The sequence below is a fragment of the Saccopteryx bilineata genome, chromosome 6, assembly GCF_036850765.1.
Source record: "Saccopteryx bilineata isolate mSacBil1 chromosome 6, mSacBil1_pri_phased_curated, whole genome shotgun sequence".
NCBI classification, from domain to species: Eukaryota; Metazoa; Chordata; class Mammalia; order Chiroptera; family Emballonuridae; genus Saccopteryx; species Saccopteryx bilineata.
Window position 1 is genome coordinate 129,220,143 of NC_089495.1, and position 18,639 is coordinate 129,238,781.

The window sequence follows — 18,639 nt, forward strand, 5'->3', positions numbered from 1 at the left end:
TCCTACTACGTTTCTGAATTTTGCTTAATATAGGAATAAAGCATTAACTATTTTAAGCCATTTACTTGTGAATATAAAAGCTGTCTTGGTTAGAATGGGTGAGACCCTCTGTCGTGCCCTGCAGTCCCCTCAGGAGTGGGCCTGGGAGCGGTACCTGAGTGGTGTCTGGGTTGTGCAACCTCACCCCCGGGCCCCGCTGGCCCAGCAAGTCGGTGGGAGCTCTGGTCAGTGTGTCTGCATTGTTCACAGTTGTCTCTCTGGGGGTTCTTCAGATATGAGCACCTTCTGGACTCTCACCACATAGTCTCTTTGTCCTGGGGCCACTAAACACTGAGCGTGGGCTTTGCTTAAGCAAAGCACCCGCCTAGGGGACCCACCTGAAGTTGAGCATAGAGCAGAGAAGCCTGAGTTTGCTGTGGACATGATTGATGCTGTTGTTACTGAGAAGGTCCCCACGGGTGAGCGCAGGAAGTGTGAGAGAGAGGAAGGTAAAGACCTTTCTCTGGGGTGGCCAATTGTGGTTTTTTTAGGGACGGGACTGGAAGGAGGGAATACACACACGACAAAATGAGAAAGAACCATCTTTCATTAATGTTTTGATTCAATTGCAACATAAACTTAAAAGCTTAATGCTAAGTATCTTCCATTCTGCAGAGTAGGCTGTCCCCCAGGGTGGGCTCACTGGACAACTCAGTTGCTGCACTGTGATGGACAGGGGATGGCACAGCACAAATCTGGTGACCTTTCTCAGTGGCCTTGGCTGCACCAAGTAAAGCTTGATGGAAATTGGACTCAACCTGCCCTGGGCAGGGCCAGAGTGTCCACAGACAGTGGTCTGGGGGTTGAATGGGTTGAATGGGTGCTCCTGGTCTGGCTGCCTTAGAGCAATTTTCTAAACTGATGCATAACTTAGCCAGTAACCTTCACAGGCTCACAGGATGGCAGTTGACTTTACGTTCTTTTTTATATTGGTTCCCTTCTCATGTCAGTAATCAGTATTCCATAATTTAAAAATTGTAATCTAAGATTGAAGGAAATTTCAAGGTAGGGTAAAATGTGAACTTTTATGTATTGGGTACATCCAGAGTCAATAAAAATGTAAGTCCACATTTTTCTTGTATCAGATATTAAAGAATAGCAGAAATGCTGGTTAATATATTTCCTAGAATATTTAGGTTGTTATGGGTTAAAAGAAGTTCTTGTTAATATGTAAATGTAGTACTGAAATTTCCATTGATTGAGAATATATTTAGATTAAAATACCAAATATGTTTTTTGTTAAGAACAGAGGTAGTTATATAATTTTTAGTTATTGAAAGATCTCATTAATACATGTCTTACTCAGCTTAATGATTTTAAAAATTTCATTAACAGTAAATATTGTGATCTTGAAATAGAATTGATTGACCTTAAACTGTTCTTGCTATAGTAAGATGAATTCCCTTTAGTCTTAAGCCCAGTATTTTTTAAAATCTCACTTTAGCTATATTTTGTAATAAAGAATTTAAAGAGGAAAAGGGAATAACTTTCTGTTAGAAGAGTTTTGCTGGAATTATTTCCACTTCAACTAGTAAAAGGAGTGATAACAGAAAGGACCCAAGGCACTAACACTGGAGCTTTTAAAATCTTCAGATATTTAGTTTCTTTCCAAAACAGCTTTTTTTTTCTTTCTTTCTTTCTTTTGTATTTTTCTGAAGTGAGAAGCGAGGAGACAGAGAGACAGACTCCCGCATGCACCCGACTGTCATCCACCCGGCACGCCCACCAGGAGGCGATGCTCTGTTGCAACTAGAGCTGTCCTCAGCGCCTGGGCCATCTTTGCTCCCATGGAGCCTTGGCTGTGGGACGGGAAGAGATAGAGAGAAAGGAGAGAAGGAAGGATGAAGAAGCAGATGGACGCTTCTCCTGTGTGCCCTGGCTGGGAATCAAACCCAGGACTTTCACACCCTGGGCTGACGCTCTACCACTGAGCCAACTGATCTGGGCCTCAAAACAACTTTTAATTTCAAACTAACTTTAAACAGAAAAAGTATAAAAAAAAAATCAATGTTTCCCATAAGTCCTTTGCCAACTTCCCCAATGTTAACACCTCACTAGCAAAACCAGAGATGGAGCCCTGTGTCACCACTGTTAGCTGAACTGTGGCTGCACTTGGTGGTACACCTGCGCTTTCATGTTTGGGGCACATCGCAGACTAACCATGGGGGATGCTGGCCTTGATCCCAGTTAAGGTGGGATCTGTAGTTACCATATTGTTTCTTTTATAAATAATAAATGTCTTAGGGGGGGGGACACTTTGACTCTACATAACTGCTTTTTTTCCATAAACTTCACCCATTTTCATGCCCATTGGTGGTCCTTGCCCATATGAGGTACCGCATTCTTCCATAAGGAAAAGGTGTCTCCTGCCTCCTTTTATTCATTTAATCGTTTGTTTTTTTGTCAGTGTGGATGTTCTCGCAGTTCTTGGATTCCTGGGGTTTTCATTTAATGCTGCTGCTCATTTTATTGCTTGGTTGTTCCACCTTGGCCATTGGGACTGTTTCAGGTTGGCAAGCTGTGTCCTCCCTATAGGACCCACACTTTTTTATTTTTTTTATTTATTCATTTTTAGAGAGGAGAGAGAGAAGGAGAGAGAGAGACAAAGAGGGAGAGAGAGAGAGGGGAGAGAGAGAGAGGGGAGAGAGAGAGAGAGAGAAGGGAGGAGGAGCTGGAAGCATCAACTCCCATATGTGCCTTGACCAGGCAAGCCCAGGGTTTCGAACCGGCGACCTCAGCATTTCCAGGTCGACGCTTTATCCACTGCACCACCACAGGTCAGGCCTTATTTTTTGAATACTGTATTTTCTAGCATGACTGATGCTCCAGGCTTATCTTTTTTTCCTCTCCCTGTCCCTGGGATCGAGTATTTCAGGAGTCTGTGTTCCTCTTAGTGGAGAATAGCATTTTGAGTATGAGACCCAGGTTCCCCCCTGTATCCAGGTTCACGTCCACCCTAGAAGGCCATGCGTTCTCATGGACACCTGGCATTAAACCCTGCTCTGTTCCCTGGTCTTTTGGCCTCTGGCCCTGCTTTGACTTCTTCATACCCAGTCCTTAGTGTTTACAGTGTGTTTTCTCATGTTCGACTGCAGTTCCATGTACAGTAGTTTCACAATTGCTCAACCACACCCTGTGGGAGACACGGCCAACACCCAGAGAGAGTTCCAATGCATGTGCCCCTCAATCACTCAAGCCTGTCTAGAGCCCTTGCTTTCAGGTAGATTAAAATTCACCTGTGCCCTGTGCCCTTTGTAGTCAGCCACCCCCAACCCATGGCCACCTCCAGTCTGCTTTTGGTTTCTGTAGTGTTGCCGTTTTTGGAATGCCTTGTAAGTGGAAATATATAAATAGAGTTCTGATTCTGGCTTCTTTCACTTTACAAAAAAACAAACAAAAACACAAAACCTAGGAGAGGTCAGAAGTTTGACCCAGGTCTCACTGGGATAGACCAAGGTGCTGAAGGCCTGGTTCCTCTGGTGGCTCCCGGGGAGAGTCGCTCCTGTCATTTCTGCTCCAGTTGTTTCCGCTCAGGAGGCACCACAACCTTAGGCTCATTCCCCTCCTTCTACTTTCACAGCCAGTAGCCTCAGGCTGCATGTCTCTCCTACTGAGACCCTCTGGTTCTCCCTGTCCTGCCTCCTATTTTCATTTCTTGGGACATCTGATGACACAGGCCTGCCAAGGGAGTCCCTATCTAAGGTCAGCTGATTAGCAAACTTAATTGCATCTGCAGTTTTAACTCCCCTTTCCCAGGTAATTGGTTTGCCCTGACATCTTTAGGAGGGACTCAGGGGTTGACTGGCTACAGGGGTACCTCGGATTCAGGAAGCTGCTGCTTGGGCTAGAAAGACTGGAAAATGTGGACATGCCAGTGGAACGTCCCAGGGAGCTGGGAGAGATTCAAGGTACAGAAAGGGAGTTTGAGTAGTATGAGGCCCCAGCTAGCCCACAGGCGACATCCCTGTAGGGCAGTTGTCCCCAACCCCCCGGGCCGCGGACCAGTACTGGTCCTTGGGCCATTTGGTACTGGACCGCAGAGAAAGAATAAATAACTTACATTATTTCTGTTTTATTTATATTTAAGTCTGAATGATGTTTTATTTTTTAAAAATGACCAGATTCCCTTTGTTAAATCTGTTTAAGACTCACTCTTGACGCTTGTCTCGGTCACGTGATACATTTATCCGCCTCATCCTAAAGGCCGGTCTGTGAAAATATTTTCTGACATTAAACCAGTTTGTGGCCCAAAAAAGGTTGGGGGGCCTGACCTGTGGTGGCGCAGTGGATAAAGTGTCGACCTGGAACGCTGAGGTCGCCGGTTCAAAACCCTGGGCTTGCCTGGTCAAGGCACATATGGGAGTTGATGCTTCCTGCTCCTCCCCCTGTTCTCTCTCTATCTCTCCCTCTCTCTCTCTCCCCTCTCTCTCTAATAAAAATGAATTAAAAAAAAAAATCCAAAAAAGGTTGGGGACCACTGTTGTAGGGGACTGCCTGTGTCTGAAATACCGTTTTAAAAAATATTTTCTCTGTAGGCTGGTATAAGATACCAATTTTCAAGTCATACTTAGAAACAACACTTTGCAGCCTGCCCTAAATCACTTTATTTTCTGCTGTTACTAAAATGAGTCCTGGTTTATCTGTAACAATTATATCAGGTCTACTGGAAAGTTCTGTTCATTTCTATCACAACAAGTTTCGACACTTAAGCACTTGTTTATTTGGCGCATGTGTGCCTCTCTACTTTTATCTCTTTTTTTTTTTTTTTGTATTATTATTATTTTTTCTGAAGCTGGAAACGGGGAGAGACAGTCAGATAGACTCCCGCATGCGCCCTACTGGGATCCACCCGGCACGCCCACCAGGGGCGATGCTCTGCCCACCAGGGGGCGATGCTCTGCCTCCGGGGGGTCGCTCTGCCGCGACCAGAGCCACTCTAGCGCCTGGGGCAGAGGCCAAGGAGCCATCCCCAGCACCTGGGCCATCTTTGCTCCAATGGAGCCTTGGCTGCGGGAGGGGAAGAGAGAGACAGAGAGGAAGGAGAGGGGGAGGGTGGAGAAGCAGATGGGCGCTTCTCCTGTGTGCCCTGGCCGGGAATCGAACCCGGGTCCCCGCACGCCAGGCCGACGCTCTACCGCTGAGCCAACCGGCCAGGGCCTCTACTTTGATCTCTTAATGTATACATGCTGACGTAGCAAATTAACTAAAACAAAGTTGATTCATGTTAGTCTTATATGTGAAGCGATAGTGTACCCATGGCTACTGATAAAGTTCATTTACGCCATTGTAATTTTTACAAATTTCAACAAGAACTGCTACAGAAGCATGTGGAAATTTATTGAAAGTGTTTGGTGAAGGTATAGTTTCTGATAGGACACGCAGAAGATGGTTCGAAAAAATTCGAAACAGGTGATTTCGACCTTTCTGATAAGCCACGTTCTGGGACCATCTTTGATCGATGATGATGTTAAGACCATGTTGGAGCAAGATCCTTTTCTGACAACATTGGAGATCGCAGAAAGGCTTAATTCAGCTCAGCAAACCATTTTGGACTATATTCGGAAGATAGGATTGGTGTGGAAATATTCAAGATGAATGCCACATGAATTAAGTTAGAAGAATTTGTATGATCGAGTCATCATATGCACATCTCTGCTTGCTCGGAACAAAATCGAACCCTTCTTGAACCGGATGATAACTGGGGATGAAAAGTGGATTACCTACGAAAACATAGTAAGGAAGAGGGCATATTGTGAACCTGGAAAACCTAGCCCTTCCACCTCTAAACCAAATTTGACTTTGAATAAGAGAATGTTGTGTATATGGTGGGACATTCGAGGACCAATACATTACGAGCTTTTAAAACCGAATGAAAAAGCTCAGTTTGGAGGAGTATTGTCAGCAACTGGATAATTTAAAGACAGCAGTCCAAGAAAAGAGGCCGGCGATGTTCAATAGGAAGAACATACTGCATCATGATAATGCCAGGCCACATGCTGCTTTGGGGACTCGTCAAAAAATTGCAGAACTAGGCTGGAAAATTCTGTCGCATCCACCATACTCCCCGGACTCAGCACCCGGACTATCACTTGTTTTTGTCCTTACAAAATTCTTTGAGGGGCAAAAAATTCAAAAATGAAGAAGATATCAAACAAGCACTGATTTAATTTTTCTCATCAAAAGATAAAACATTTTTCAAAAGTGGGATATACAAATTGCCCTCACTCTGGCAAGAAATCATTAATAATAATGGCAATTATATTATTTAATAAAGTTTGTTGACGGTAAGAAAAATTTGTATTTTGTTTTATTCCAAAAATGGACTGAACTTTCTGGTAGACCATATATGTGATGACCTAATGAAGTTTTAATGAAGCCCAAGTATTTGAGCTTGGAAAGTTCTTCTGTTCTCTGAATGTGCTGTGGTTTGGCTTGGGGGCTGGGGGAACTTGGCCATCTCTAGGACTTAAGTGACATTTAATGACTGTTTTCTGTCTTTGGTCACACCATGCTGAGATGGTGTGAGGGTCGTTGCTCCCACAGGCCTCTCTGGGCTCTGCCAGCTGCCTGTACCTTTTCCTGTGTGTCATTGTGAGCCACACCCATACCCCCATTTCTCCCAGTGCTACCGGCTTTCTTTCTTTCTTTCTTTCTTTCTTTCTTTCTTTCTTTCTTTCTTTCTTTCTTTCTTTCTTTCTTTCTTTCTTAATAATTTCTTTTTAAAGGCTTTATTCTATTTTTTTTTCAGAGAGGAAAGAGAGAAAGAGAAAGAGAGAGAAAGGGGAGGAGCAGGAAGCATCAGCTCCCATATGTGCCCTGACCTGGCAAGCCCAGGGTTTTGAATCGGTGGCCTCAGTGTTCCAGGTCAATGCTTTATCCCATTGCACCACCACAGGTCAGGCAGTGCCACCGGTTTTCATCCTTTGGGAACCCTGCTTCCCTTGTTGCCCCTTAGGCCTGTACAACTGTGGCTTGTGCTCAGGTGTACATCCTCAGTGCTGCCCTCTAATAATATGTGTTTGCATTTTGGCAGCTGTGGTGAGTGAGTTGTGAGCAAGCAGATGAAAGACCAGGGTTCCTAGTCAGTGTCATGGGGTCTATGTCTCTACATGCTTCCTTCTAATGACTTGCTTTTTTTTTTCTGTAGTGCTCTGGTCATTGCCACAGTGTTTGACCGAAACGTGAACTGCAGGAGGGCCGCCTCTGTAAGTTTCTTGTCATTCCTTTTCCTGTGGGTGTGGGGCTCTGGCCCATGCAACTCCGTGAGGCCAGTGTGGGTGGCGATGTCCATGGTTCCCATCTCTGCACTGAGGGTTGGGAGCCCCATGTGGCTGTCAGACCAAGAGACTGGCGAGAGGAAAGGCTGGACCCAGAGGCAGGCTGGGGTGCTGTCACCTGGGAGAATTTACTACAAGCTTTTGGTGTTGTCAGAAATGAGGCTGTTGGGGGGGGGTAGATTTCGTTTGGTGTGATGTGGGTTGTTCTGTGGGTGGTGGACTGAAGGATGAAGAGGGTGCCCAGGTGGCGAGATCGAAGGCCAACCTGGGAAAGAGTGAGCTGCCCTTCCTCGCCTGGAGGCCCACAGTTCACAGCAGGTAGGTACTCCCATGTTGGGAGTGATCAAGCCCCAACTGGACTGGCAAGCAAGTGGGGCGGGCCTTGTGCAGGGACACTGTGCCCTCAGATTTAGAAGCTAAATGCAGGTTTTTAGATGCCAGGAGAGGAGTGGACACATGTTTTTAGGGGTGTGGTGGTAGGGTGAATGAGGCAGTTGTGTTCCCCAGGGCTTGGAGGTCCTACTGCAGGTGGTGTGAATTTGTGGGACAGACAAGAATGAGGTGTCTCCATGGAAGAAACTCTGAAAAATCATCAGTTTGTGGTCAGTTGTTGAGCTATGCATTTATGATTTACGCGCTTTCTGTGAAGTTTAAAAGAAATTAAAGGAAAAGGACACTTGTGGAGGAGATCCTGAAGTGGTAACAGTTTTGTGAAGAGACATTGTTTGCTTTTTTTGTGTGTGTGTGACAGAGAGAGAGGGACAGATGGACAGACAGGAAAGGAGAGAGATGAGAAGCATCAGTTCTTCATTGTGGCTCCTTAGTTGTTCAATGATTGCTTTTTCATATGTGCCTTGACCAGGGGGCTCCAGCAGAGCAAGTGACCACTTGCTTAAGCCAGCGACCTTGGGCTTCTAACCAGCGACCTTTGAGCTCAAGCCAGTGACCCTGGATTCATGTCTATGATCCTATGCTCAAGCCAGCGACCCTGCGCTCAAGCCTCCCACCTTGGGGTTTTGAATCTGGGTCCTCCAGGTTCCAGTTCAATGCTCTATCCACTGTTCTACTGCCTGGTCAGGCTGACATTGTTTGCTTGATCAAAGATGGGATAAGGCCTGACCTGTGGTGGTGCAGTGGATAAATCGTCGACCTGGAATGCTGAGGTCATGGGTTCGAAACCCTGGGCTTGCCTGGTCAAGGCACATATGGGAGTTGATGCTTCCTGCTCCTCTCCTTTATCTCTTTCTCTCTCTGTCTTCTCTAAAATGAATAAAATCTTTAAAAAATAAAGATGGGATAAGAAATAGGAATCGGCCCTGGCTGGTTGGCTCAGTGGAAGAGTGTGGGCTCAGCGTGTGGATGTCCCAGGATCGATTCCCAGTCAAGGCACACAGGAGAAGCGCCCATCTGCTTCCCCACCCTTCCGCCCTTTCCCTTCTCTCTCTCTTCCCCTCCTGCAGCCAAGGCTCCATTGGAGCAAGTTGGCCCCCTGCACTGAGAATGGCTCCATGGACTCGCCTCAGGCGCTAGAATGGCTCAGGTTGCAACTGAGCAACGCCCCAGATGGGCAGAGCATCACCGCCTAGTGGGCATGCCGGGAGAATCCCAGTTGGGCGCATGTGGGAGTCTGCCTCCTCGCTTTTCACTTAAGAAAAATACAAAAAAAGAAATATAAAAGAAATAGGAATTGATGATAGAACACAGGTATATCACACCTCCTCTGCATTGGAGGCACTGTTGTGAAAGGGAGGTTAGGGAGAATAGTGTCATGCTGGGGATTGTACCTGTGCCCTCAGGAGACAGCCAGGCCCACATGTGACATATTTTGGGATCATTTTGGGATCATTAGTGTCGCAGTCAAGCTCAGGGCCTTCAAACCTGGAGTTGAAAGCTGATAGTGTGGGTTAGAGTGCCTAGAGAGGCCATGGAAGACCTAGTGTAGGTGGGAGAGTGCAGGTGAGGGGTACTGGCCTGGCCATCTCAGAGAGGTGCCCATGTGACTTGTCACTTGAATGGAGTAGTACCTCCTACGCATCTATAGTGGATCCTGTTGCTTCTACAGATATCCCAACAAAAGCTTCTGTGCCCAGGAGGGTTTCTCTTTTTCACGTGAACAAAGCTGGGCAGGTGCGTCTGGATCATGGGTGGCAATGCTGTGGTCTCAGTTCAGTCTTCCTTCTTTGCTGTCCTTGGGCCTGAGGAGCCTGCCCAGTGCTGAGTCATCCCCACTTTGCATACTTCCTAGAGCTCTCAGCACTGAACATGGCTGTGGGACGTGGATTTCCATGTGACAGGATCATGCAGTGGTGGCCCTGTAGTGGGGATGGCCAGCCACACAGTCAGACTATTAGGAGAACATAGAAACAGGAAGGGCCTACCCCATGCCCTACTCTTTGTTTGAAGTTGTTATCGGGTCTGGTGGTGGTGGGTGCTCTCCATATACAGGGTCTTGTCATCTATGAATAAAGAGTTTACCCTTTCCTTTTCAATCTTAATGCCTTTTGTTTGTGTCCTTGCCTAACTGCATTGGTCATAGGAGCTGCCAGGACAGTGCCAGGGAGAAAGGGTGAGAGTGGTCATCCTTGTCTTTCTTCCGCAATTGGGGAAAATGTTGTCTTCCGTGTGTGACAGTGGCTGTAGGTTTTACGTAAACACCGTTGAGCAGGTTGAGGAAGTTCTGCTAGTTCGCTGGAGATTAGATTTTGAGATGGTTACATGGTTTTTGTTCTTCATTCTATTAACGTGGCATATTGTGTTGATTTTCAGATATTAAATCAACCTTGCATTTCTAAGATAATTCCCACATTATGGTATAAACCATTTTTATATGTTGTCACATTCACTTTGCCAAAATTTTCTTAGAATTTTTGAGTCTATGAAAAAGGGATATTGGTCTGCAGTGTTAATTTGTTGTAATTTTTTTGTCTGGCTTTGGATTTAGGGTAATCTGGCCCCCCATGAAAGAGAGTGGGAGTGTTTCCTTCTCTGTTTTAATGAACAGATTTTAAAAGATTGATATTATTTTGTTCTACTTTAAATGTTTGGTAGAAATCACCAACAAACCCATCTGAGCCAGTTTTGTTTTCTGTGTCTTTCGAAAGATTTAAAATTATTTAATTGCTTTATTTGCTGGAGGTCTGTTCAGCTTTTCTGGTTTTTTCCTCTATTTTATCTAAGTTGTCACTACAGCTGTACAAAGTTATAGGACGCCCATCTGCCACTTCTGGTCCTGTTTTTTCTATTACATACCAGCACAAAGTGTTTCCTGCTTGATTCTTACCTTGTCCTCTACCTGGTTTCAGTGGCCACTTGGTGCCTGATCCCAGCCCTCCATTCCTTCCTTATCCTGTCTTGCTTGTCATGGGGGTCCGCATGCGGTGGGTGCTCAGCAGTTAGCTGCTTTATGAGTGATGAGTGTAGGGCCAGGAATGAGCTCTGCAGCTGTACTCTTTGTTACTGGGATGGTGTTGAGAAGCACTGGCATCCTCTCTCAAATGCAGGGCTTGGTTACAAGGTACCATGTTGTTTGCACCTTCTAACGGCCCACCTGCCCTCTGTAGTCTTCATAGGCAAGACCTAGGTTGTACTGGCCTCAGAACCTTTAAAACTTCCCTGTTTCAAGAGGAAGTTTGCTGGGGAATCTTAGAACCTCTTCTGTGTTCTGCAGTTTCTTCTTCGGTCTTACCTATCTGTGGAAGTTGTAGTGTTTTCTTGAGAAGTCTTCACATCTTTGTCCTGATCTTTATGTACATATAGTAATTGTAAGACTGAAATACAGTAAGAATCTTTTGTTAAGTCTACTTAAAAGTTAACTTTTAGATTTTCTTTCTTTTTTTTTTTTTTTTTTTTTTTTCCATTTTTCTGAAGCTGGAAACAGGGAGAGACAGTCAGACAGACTCCCACATGCGCCCGACCGGGATCCACCCGGCACGCCCACCAGGGGCGACGCTCTGCCCACCAGGGGGCGATGCTCTGCCCATCCTGGGCGTCGCCATATTGCGACCAGAGCCACTCTAGCGCCTGAGGCAGAGGCCACAGAGCCATCCCCAGCGCCCGGGCCATCTTTGCTCCAATGGAGCCTTGGCTGCGGGAGGGGAAGAGAGAGACAGAGAGGAAAGCGCGGCGGAGGGGTGGAGAAGCAAATGGGCGCTTCTCCTGTGTGCCCTGGCCGGGAATCGAACCCGGGTCCTCCGCACGCTAGGCCGACGCTCTACCGCTGAGCCAACCGGCCAGGGCGATTTTCTCTTTTTTACTATAACATTTTTATGAGAAGCAGTAATACAATCAAAGCACTGATACTTTTAAAGAACCTTGAGGAAGAGATGAAATAAAATGATAGAAATCATTTTTCCTTTTTTTTAAAATAAAAATCATAATTTAAAAAATTTGAGAAAGTCTTTATACTGAACATTTAAGTTGTACCCTTGTTTATCTAGCAGATGCAAAATTAAAACAATGAAAGGTAGTGCATTTGTGTGAAGCTCATTTGAGAAGGTGGGGCTTGAGGCCCTGGCCAGGTTTTTTTCAGTGGATAGAGCTTTGTGTTCCAGTGCGCCAAGGTTATGGGTTCGATCCCAGGTCAGAACACATATGAGAAACAACCATTGAGTATATGACTAGATGGAACAAATGAGTAGAACAATGAGTTTATGCTTCTCTCTCCTTCTCCCCTTCCCATCCCTGCCCCTCTTCTTCCCCCGTCCCCCTTCTCCCCCTCTCCCCTTGACCCCTTCTTTTTCCTCTCTCTCCCCCTCTTCCCCCTTCCCCTCTCACTTATCCTCTCCTCCTTCTCTTCCCCCCTCTCCCCCTCTCTACCCTCTCCTTCCCCTTTCCCTCCCCTTCTTTCTCCTTCTCCCCCCTACCCTCCCCTCTCTCAAAATCAATGGAAAAATTTTATTGGTGATAAAATTTCTTTCCATGAAGCTGCTTCCTCAGATAGAGATGTGCTCTGGCGACTTTGGCTCCTCTTTGTGTCCATGTTCCATGCTTTCTCTGCCATGGGCGCCCTGCTCATGGGACGATGGTTGCTGAGTCCCCTGCCAGGATGGGGACCCCACACAGAGACCACAGGGTCTCTTCTTCTGTTGGTGGACACAGTGAAAGGTTCTGAGCTGTCATTTCTCTCAGCACTGGATTTGGCTGTTGGGCTTTTATTTAACCAAATGATTTGTCTCTGTTCCCATTTTTATATCTAGGTCCTTGAATCCAGCATTGTTGTAAGCCCAGCATTAGTAGCTATAAGCCACTTTTCAGGATGTGTTGTCTGATTTTATAAATTTGAAACATTAAATTGTGGTTTTAAAGAGTCCAGGACTTAAGGACAGAATGGCAGACCCACCTGGAGGCTCTGATCAGCCACTAATAAGGACATTTATGAAAAAAAATAATAATAATAAAGCCATGAGTCATTTGTTGTGAATTTATCTCCTGATGTTTAGCAAAGTGCAAGGCTTGCTCACTGTGCTATTTGTTCTTTCTATTCCTTAGGCTGCTTTCCAGGAGAATGTGGGAAGACAGGTATGGCTGCTTTTTAACTCTTCAATTCCTACAATTTCCTGTAGCTTTAGAGGTAGAAAGACTGAAAACTACAAACTGAGTACCTCTTGCATTGTTAGGTATAGATAATGAGTTTACCTAGAATAAACTCTAAACACAGTTCTGATCACAGATTCACTCATGATGTGATTGAGGAGAGTGTTGATACAAGTTTTAAACAATTAGTTGTGTTTTATGGGAAACTTGAATGTGTAAATAATTTTACACACACACACACACACTCTCACGTGTCAGAAATCAGTGCCTTATGCATTGCTGAGGGCTACCAGATGTTACCACTTGCCCATGGGTTCTTAAGGGTGTGGGCAGAGAAGCTGGCTTCACAGGGAGTGATGTAACCCCTGCCTATCCTGTGTGTGGCACGAACCAGCTTCCAGAAGCCATAGACCTCAGTCCCCTCTCAGTGCCATCCAGCTTCCTGAAGTCATCAAGACCCCTAGCCCTGAACCTCTTGAACCTCTCTCATCACTGGTTGGCCTTGGCTGGGAGGTGTGACCTTTATCCATGAGTTATTCACATGGTGGGTGATGATGACAACCCTGGGGCATCTGGCTGGCCAGGTGGAGAATAGGCCAGAGGCAGGTGATGTTTGGGAGACTCTGAGCTGAGTTCTGGTTAGTAGGGGTAAGAAGGGAGCGTCCCAGGAGAGACATTTGGGCTTGAAGGTGAGTGTGTTATGGGTGAGAGAATTGGTAGGTAATATTGGGGGATAAGCACTGATGGACTTGTGAGCTTGGGGGCAGAAGTTGGGCTGCAGGACCTGAGGGAAGAAGAGGACAGGGAGAGAAATGGGGAGGAGAAGCGGCACTTGAGAGAGGGATGCTGTGGAAAAAACACCAAAATTCTAAGACTTAGTGCCTGGAGTTTTGGGTAGAAAAAGCAGGATCAGGGACCTTACAGCAGAACCAGGTTTGCTGCCCTGACCCGGGGCCCATGTTTCGCACTTGGTCCACGGCCTCCCAGGGTTAGTTGCCATTCCTGGGCTGCTCAGAGTCCTTTGGGTAGTAATGCTTTTGCACAGTGTTGCTGCACAGATGTGGGAGTTAGTGGGTGATTCCAGGACAGGAAAGTATACAGGGTGGTAGGAGAGGTCTGATTACTACCTGGAGGGGGAGACACCACCCAGGAGCTATGGTGACCTTTCTCCAACCATCTTCGGGCCAGTCAGGAGTACACTGGAGACAGCACGAAGATAGTTGTGGTTAGACCAGGTGTCCTAGCTGCTCCTCCAATGGCAGAGTGTATCTTCTGCTCTGCGTTTAGCTGTGTGTCATGAAGCGAATTGGCTTTTACATGTTGCTTGTGAACTAAGTCCCATTTGTGACAGTTTGCATGGTAACGGGTACCCAGAGTTCCTTGTCATGGTCTGGAGTCCAGTCCCAAGTTTAATACATGTGTCACTTTGGAGCTGGCTATCTAAGCACTTGTGATCCTCAGTGACAGGGTGCAGCTACCCCTGTTTTCATATCCTGTGACATGCTGGCTCCTTCTTGTCACTTTTGGGAAGTGGGAAGAACTCTGTAAGAGCAGGGGCAAAGGATGGCATGTTACCTCCCACCTGTGGCCCATGGCCAAAAGTTTGTTACTTAACTCTTTTTAGAAAACTGTTTTGTGTTTAGATTTTCAAATGCTATCACCAGAAAGTGGATCAGTAATCACACACAGACTTTGGGGCTGGCTGGGTGAGTGATGTGGGTGTAGTGCCTCTCAACTTCCCTGTGTCAGAGACTGCTACTAAGTGATGGCTGTTGAGCCCTCATCTCTCTCACCCTCTAAGGCTGTGGGTTCTGGGCTCCTGTCCAGGTTTCTCAGGACCCCATAAGAGAGCACAGGATGGGGTCCTTCTGCTCAGACAAGAACATAGGTTGGGCCCTGGCCGGTTGACTCAGCGGTAGAGCGTCGGCCTGGCGTGCGGGGAATCCGGGTTCGATTCCCGGCCAGGGCACATAGGAGAAGCGCCCATCTGCTTCTCCACCCCCCCCCTTTTCTCTTTTGTCTCTCTCTTCCCCTCCCGCAGCCAAGGCTCCATTGGAGCAAGGATGGCCCGAGGCGCTGGGGATGGCTCCTTGGCCGCTGCCCCAGGCGCTAGAGTGGCTCTGGTCGTGGCAGAGCGATGCCCCGGAGGGGCAGAGCATCGCCCCCTGGTGGGCGTGCTGGGTGGATCCCGGTCGGGTGCATGCGGGAGTCTGTCTGTCTCTCCCCGTTTCCAGCTTCAGAAAAATATATATTATAAAAAAAAAAAAAAAAAGAACATAGGTTGGATGTTGTTGATACAGGTACCTTTTTATGGTGTGTGGTTAAAGGAAGGCCTATAGCATTTTAAAGCTGAAACGTTTGAGTTGTTTGAAAAAAAAATTTAAGTGGTTCAAATACTTTTAGCACTGTCCAGCCGGGATGGACTTGATTTGAAAGTTTGTAGATGAGCAATTTAAGTAGTGTGCAATTTGGCTATCAGTGTCTGTCCCTCCTCTTTGTAAATAGAAAGTGTGTAAATGTTATTGGACTTGTGGAGGCATCTTGACTCATTCAAATTATTTTCACTTTTTTTTTACTCTGATTTTTCCTTAGGGTACTTTCCCACATGGAATTGATATTTTGACCACAGCTGACTATTTTGCTGTTGGTAACAGAGCTAACTGTTTCCTGGTTATAAGGTAAGTTTTTAATTAGAATCACAAAATATAACATCCTGGCCTAACCTGAAGTGGCACAGTGGATAAAGCATCGACCTGGAACACTGAGGTTGCCAGTTCAAAACCCTGGGCTTGTCTGGGCAAGGCACATATGGGAGTTGATGCTTCCTGCTCCTCCCCCCCTTCTCTCTCTTTCCTCTCTAAAAAATAATTAATAAATAAATAAAATCTAACATAAAAAACATATGAACAAAACAACCCAAAAAGGCCCTGGCCGGTTGGCTCAGCGGTAGAGCGTCGGCCTGGCGTGTGGGGTACCCGGGTTCGATTCCCGGCCAGGGCACATAGGAGAGGCGCCCATTTGCTTCTCCACCCCCACCCCCTCCTTCCTCTCTGTCTCTCTCTTCCCCTCCCGCAGCCAAGGCTCCATTGGAGCAAAGATGGCCCGAGTGCTGGGGATGGCTCCTTGGCCTCTGCCCCAGGCGCTAGAGTGGCTCTGGTCGCGGCAGAGCGACGCCCCGGAGGGGCAGAGCATCGCCCCCTGGTGGGCAGAGCGTTGCCCCTGGTGGGCGTGCCGGGTGGATCCCGGTCCGGCGCATGCGGAAGTCTGTCTGACTGTCTCTCCCCGTTTCCAGCTTCAGAAAAATACAGAAAAAAAAAAAAAAAAACCCAACCCAAAATATCAATAAAACACCTCTTTGACTTAGATGTCTAAAATCAGTTTCTGCCATTGTCTTTCTTTGTCCTGGAAGGCCCATTAAACAATGGAATTTATATGTGGAAGTTAAAAGGGGGGGTGTTCTGGCTGGTTTAGCTCAGTTGGTCAGATCAACGTTCTGAGGTGCCACAGTTGCAGGTTCCGTCCCTGATCAATGCACATGCATGTGGGAAGCAAGCAATGAATGCCTAAGTAGAACAACAAATGAATATGCTCGCTCTCATTCTCTCTCTCTCTCTCTCTCAAATTAACCAATAAAAGAAAAAAAACTTAAAAATGACTAAATATTTTACTTATTGATTTCTTTTAGAGAGAGAAAGAGGAAAAAGTATGGGGGAGGAGCTGGAAACATCAACTCGCTATTGCTTTTCGTATGTGCCTTGACCAGGCAAGCCTGGGGTTTTGAACCAGTAATCTCAGCATTCCAGATAAACGCTTTATCCACTATGCTACTCTTTAGAAAGAAAGTTAAAGGTGAAACTGGAAACAGTTTTGAAATCTCTTCTTATTGATTGCATGAGTATATACTATATGGTTCCAACTATGTAAAACTTGAGAAAATGCACAGGGACATTAAAAATTTTAGATGAGTCCACAGGGACAGTAGTGGATTGAGTGGCCTGGGGAGGGGTGTGGGGTCCAATGGAAAGAAATTGGCTCACTTTTTAAAGAGGTGTTACCAGTTTCAGGAGCTAACTGGAAATGAACCCAATCTCTGGTGATCATTTTCTTTTAATTGTCCTGTTTGATTAGTGCTGTTTTTGTCGAGGCCTTGGCCTTTCACAGAATGGCCATGAGCCAAACTGTGACCTGTCTGCTGTGTGACAGCTGTCCTCCTGAATATCATGTGTATTGAGTTTCTCAAAATGAGATCTTGGATTGAGAGTGATGCTGTTTCATTTTCTACATCAGTAAAATAGTGTTTTCCAGGTTGAAGTTGTCCAGGTTGTTTATGAGCTCAGTAAGGAAGGGTACTTGAGGAATCAGGTCAAGGAATAAATATTTAACACCCCTGAGTGCATTTTGCAAAAGTTACAGCAAAATTTTTAGTTAGTAACCAAGGATTTAGGAAACAGCTTCCACATCTTAGTTCACCTGCTGAGGCATGTGATATGTTTGCCTTTAATTGGGAGAAACCATTGTATTTTAAAAATCATTAACCATCGCCTGACCTGAGGTGGTGCAGTGGATAAAGCATTGACCTGGAACGCTGACGTCGCTGGTTCAAAACCCTGGGCTTGCCTGGTCAAGGCACATACAGGAAGCAACTATAATGAATAGGTGTTTCCTGCTTTTCCCTCCCCCCTTCTCTCTTCTCTTCTCTTCTCTTCTCTCTCTCTCTCTCTCTCTCTCTCTCTCTCTCTCTCTCCCCTTTCTCCAAAAATCAATAAATCTAAAAAAAAATTAACTATCATGTAAACCCAAGGACAGATCCCTCACATGCTGTGCAGATTACAGATTACGCAGAAGCTACATTTCTTCATAACCTTTTCTTTTGAGAGAGAGACAGACAGAGAGGGATGGAGAGAGATGAGAAACATCAACTCATAGTTGTGGCAATTGAGTTGTTCATTGATTGCTTTTTATATGTGCCTTGACCAGGGGCTCCAGGTGAGCCAGTGACCCCTTGCTCAAACCAGCAACCATAGGATCATGTTGATGAGCACACATGCAAATGGGCAGCCCTGTGCTCAATCGGGTGAGCCTGCTCTCAAGTCGGCAACCTCAGGTTTTTGAACCTGAATTATCTGTGTCCTAGGTCCCTGGTCGGCAAACTGTGGCTCTCGAGCCACATGCGGCTCTTTGGCCCCTTGAGTGTGGCTCTTTCACAAAATACCACGTGCGGGCGCTACCTTGATAAGGACTACCTATATAGTTTAAGTTTAAAAAATTTGGCTCTCAAAAGAAATTTCAATCATTGTACTATTATTGATATTTGACTCTGTTGACTAATGAGTTTGCTGACCACTGGCCTGGGTTCATGCTCTCTCCACTGTGCCACCACTGGTCAGACTATTTTTTAAAAAATGTCATGTTTCACCTTTTTCCCAGAAGGACTCTGTGACTGATCAAGTCTCCTTTTTAGCATCCTTTCTGCCTCTCCCTGACCTTCACAACCTCCTGTCTCTCAGCAGTTTTCCTGTGTCGTTATATTTTCTTTGGTTGTTAACATCTGAACGTTTATTTTATGTGGAGAGTCTATCACCTTTGCCTGTGTTCCATGGGTAGAAGAACCAGCTGTGGTTAGCCTTGGCATGGTTTCTTTTTTTATTTTTTTTTATTTTAGTGAGAGGAGGAGAGGCAGAGACAGACTCCTTCCTGCATGTGCCCTGACTGAGATCCATCTGGCAAGCTCACTAGAGGCCAGTGCTCTGCCCATCTGGGGCCTTTGCTTTGTTATAACTGGAGCTATGTT

At 46.0% G+C, this 18,639-nt stretch overlaps 1 protein-coding gene across 4 annotated transcripts in view; it reads left to right on the forward strand.

Moving 5' to 3' along the window:
- Positions 1-18,639, forward strand: part of TBCD (tubulin folding cofactor D) — a 202,336-nt gene that overhangs the window by 123,230 nt on the left and 60,467 nt on the right. For all 4 annotated transcript variants that reach the window (XM_066236166.1, XM_066236169.1, XM_066236167.1 and 1 more), the window contains 3 exons: positions 7,187-7,244; positions 12,804-12,833; positions 15,441-15,526. In XM_066236166.1, the coding sequence (XP_066092263.1) occupies positions 7,187-7,244; positions 12,804-12,833; positions 15,441-15,526 (174 nt within the window). The remainder of the gene's footprint in view (positions 1-7,186; positions 7,245-12,803; positions 12,834-15,440; positions 15,527-18,639) is intronic.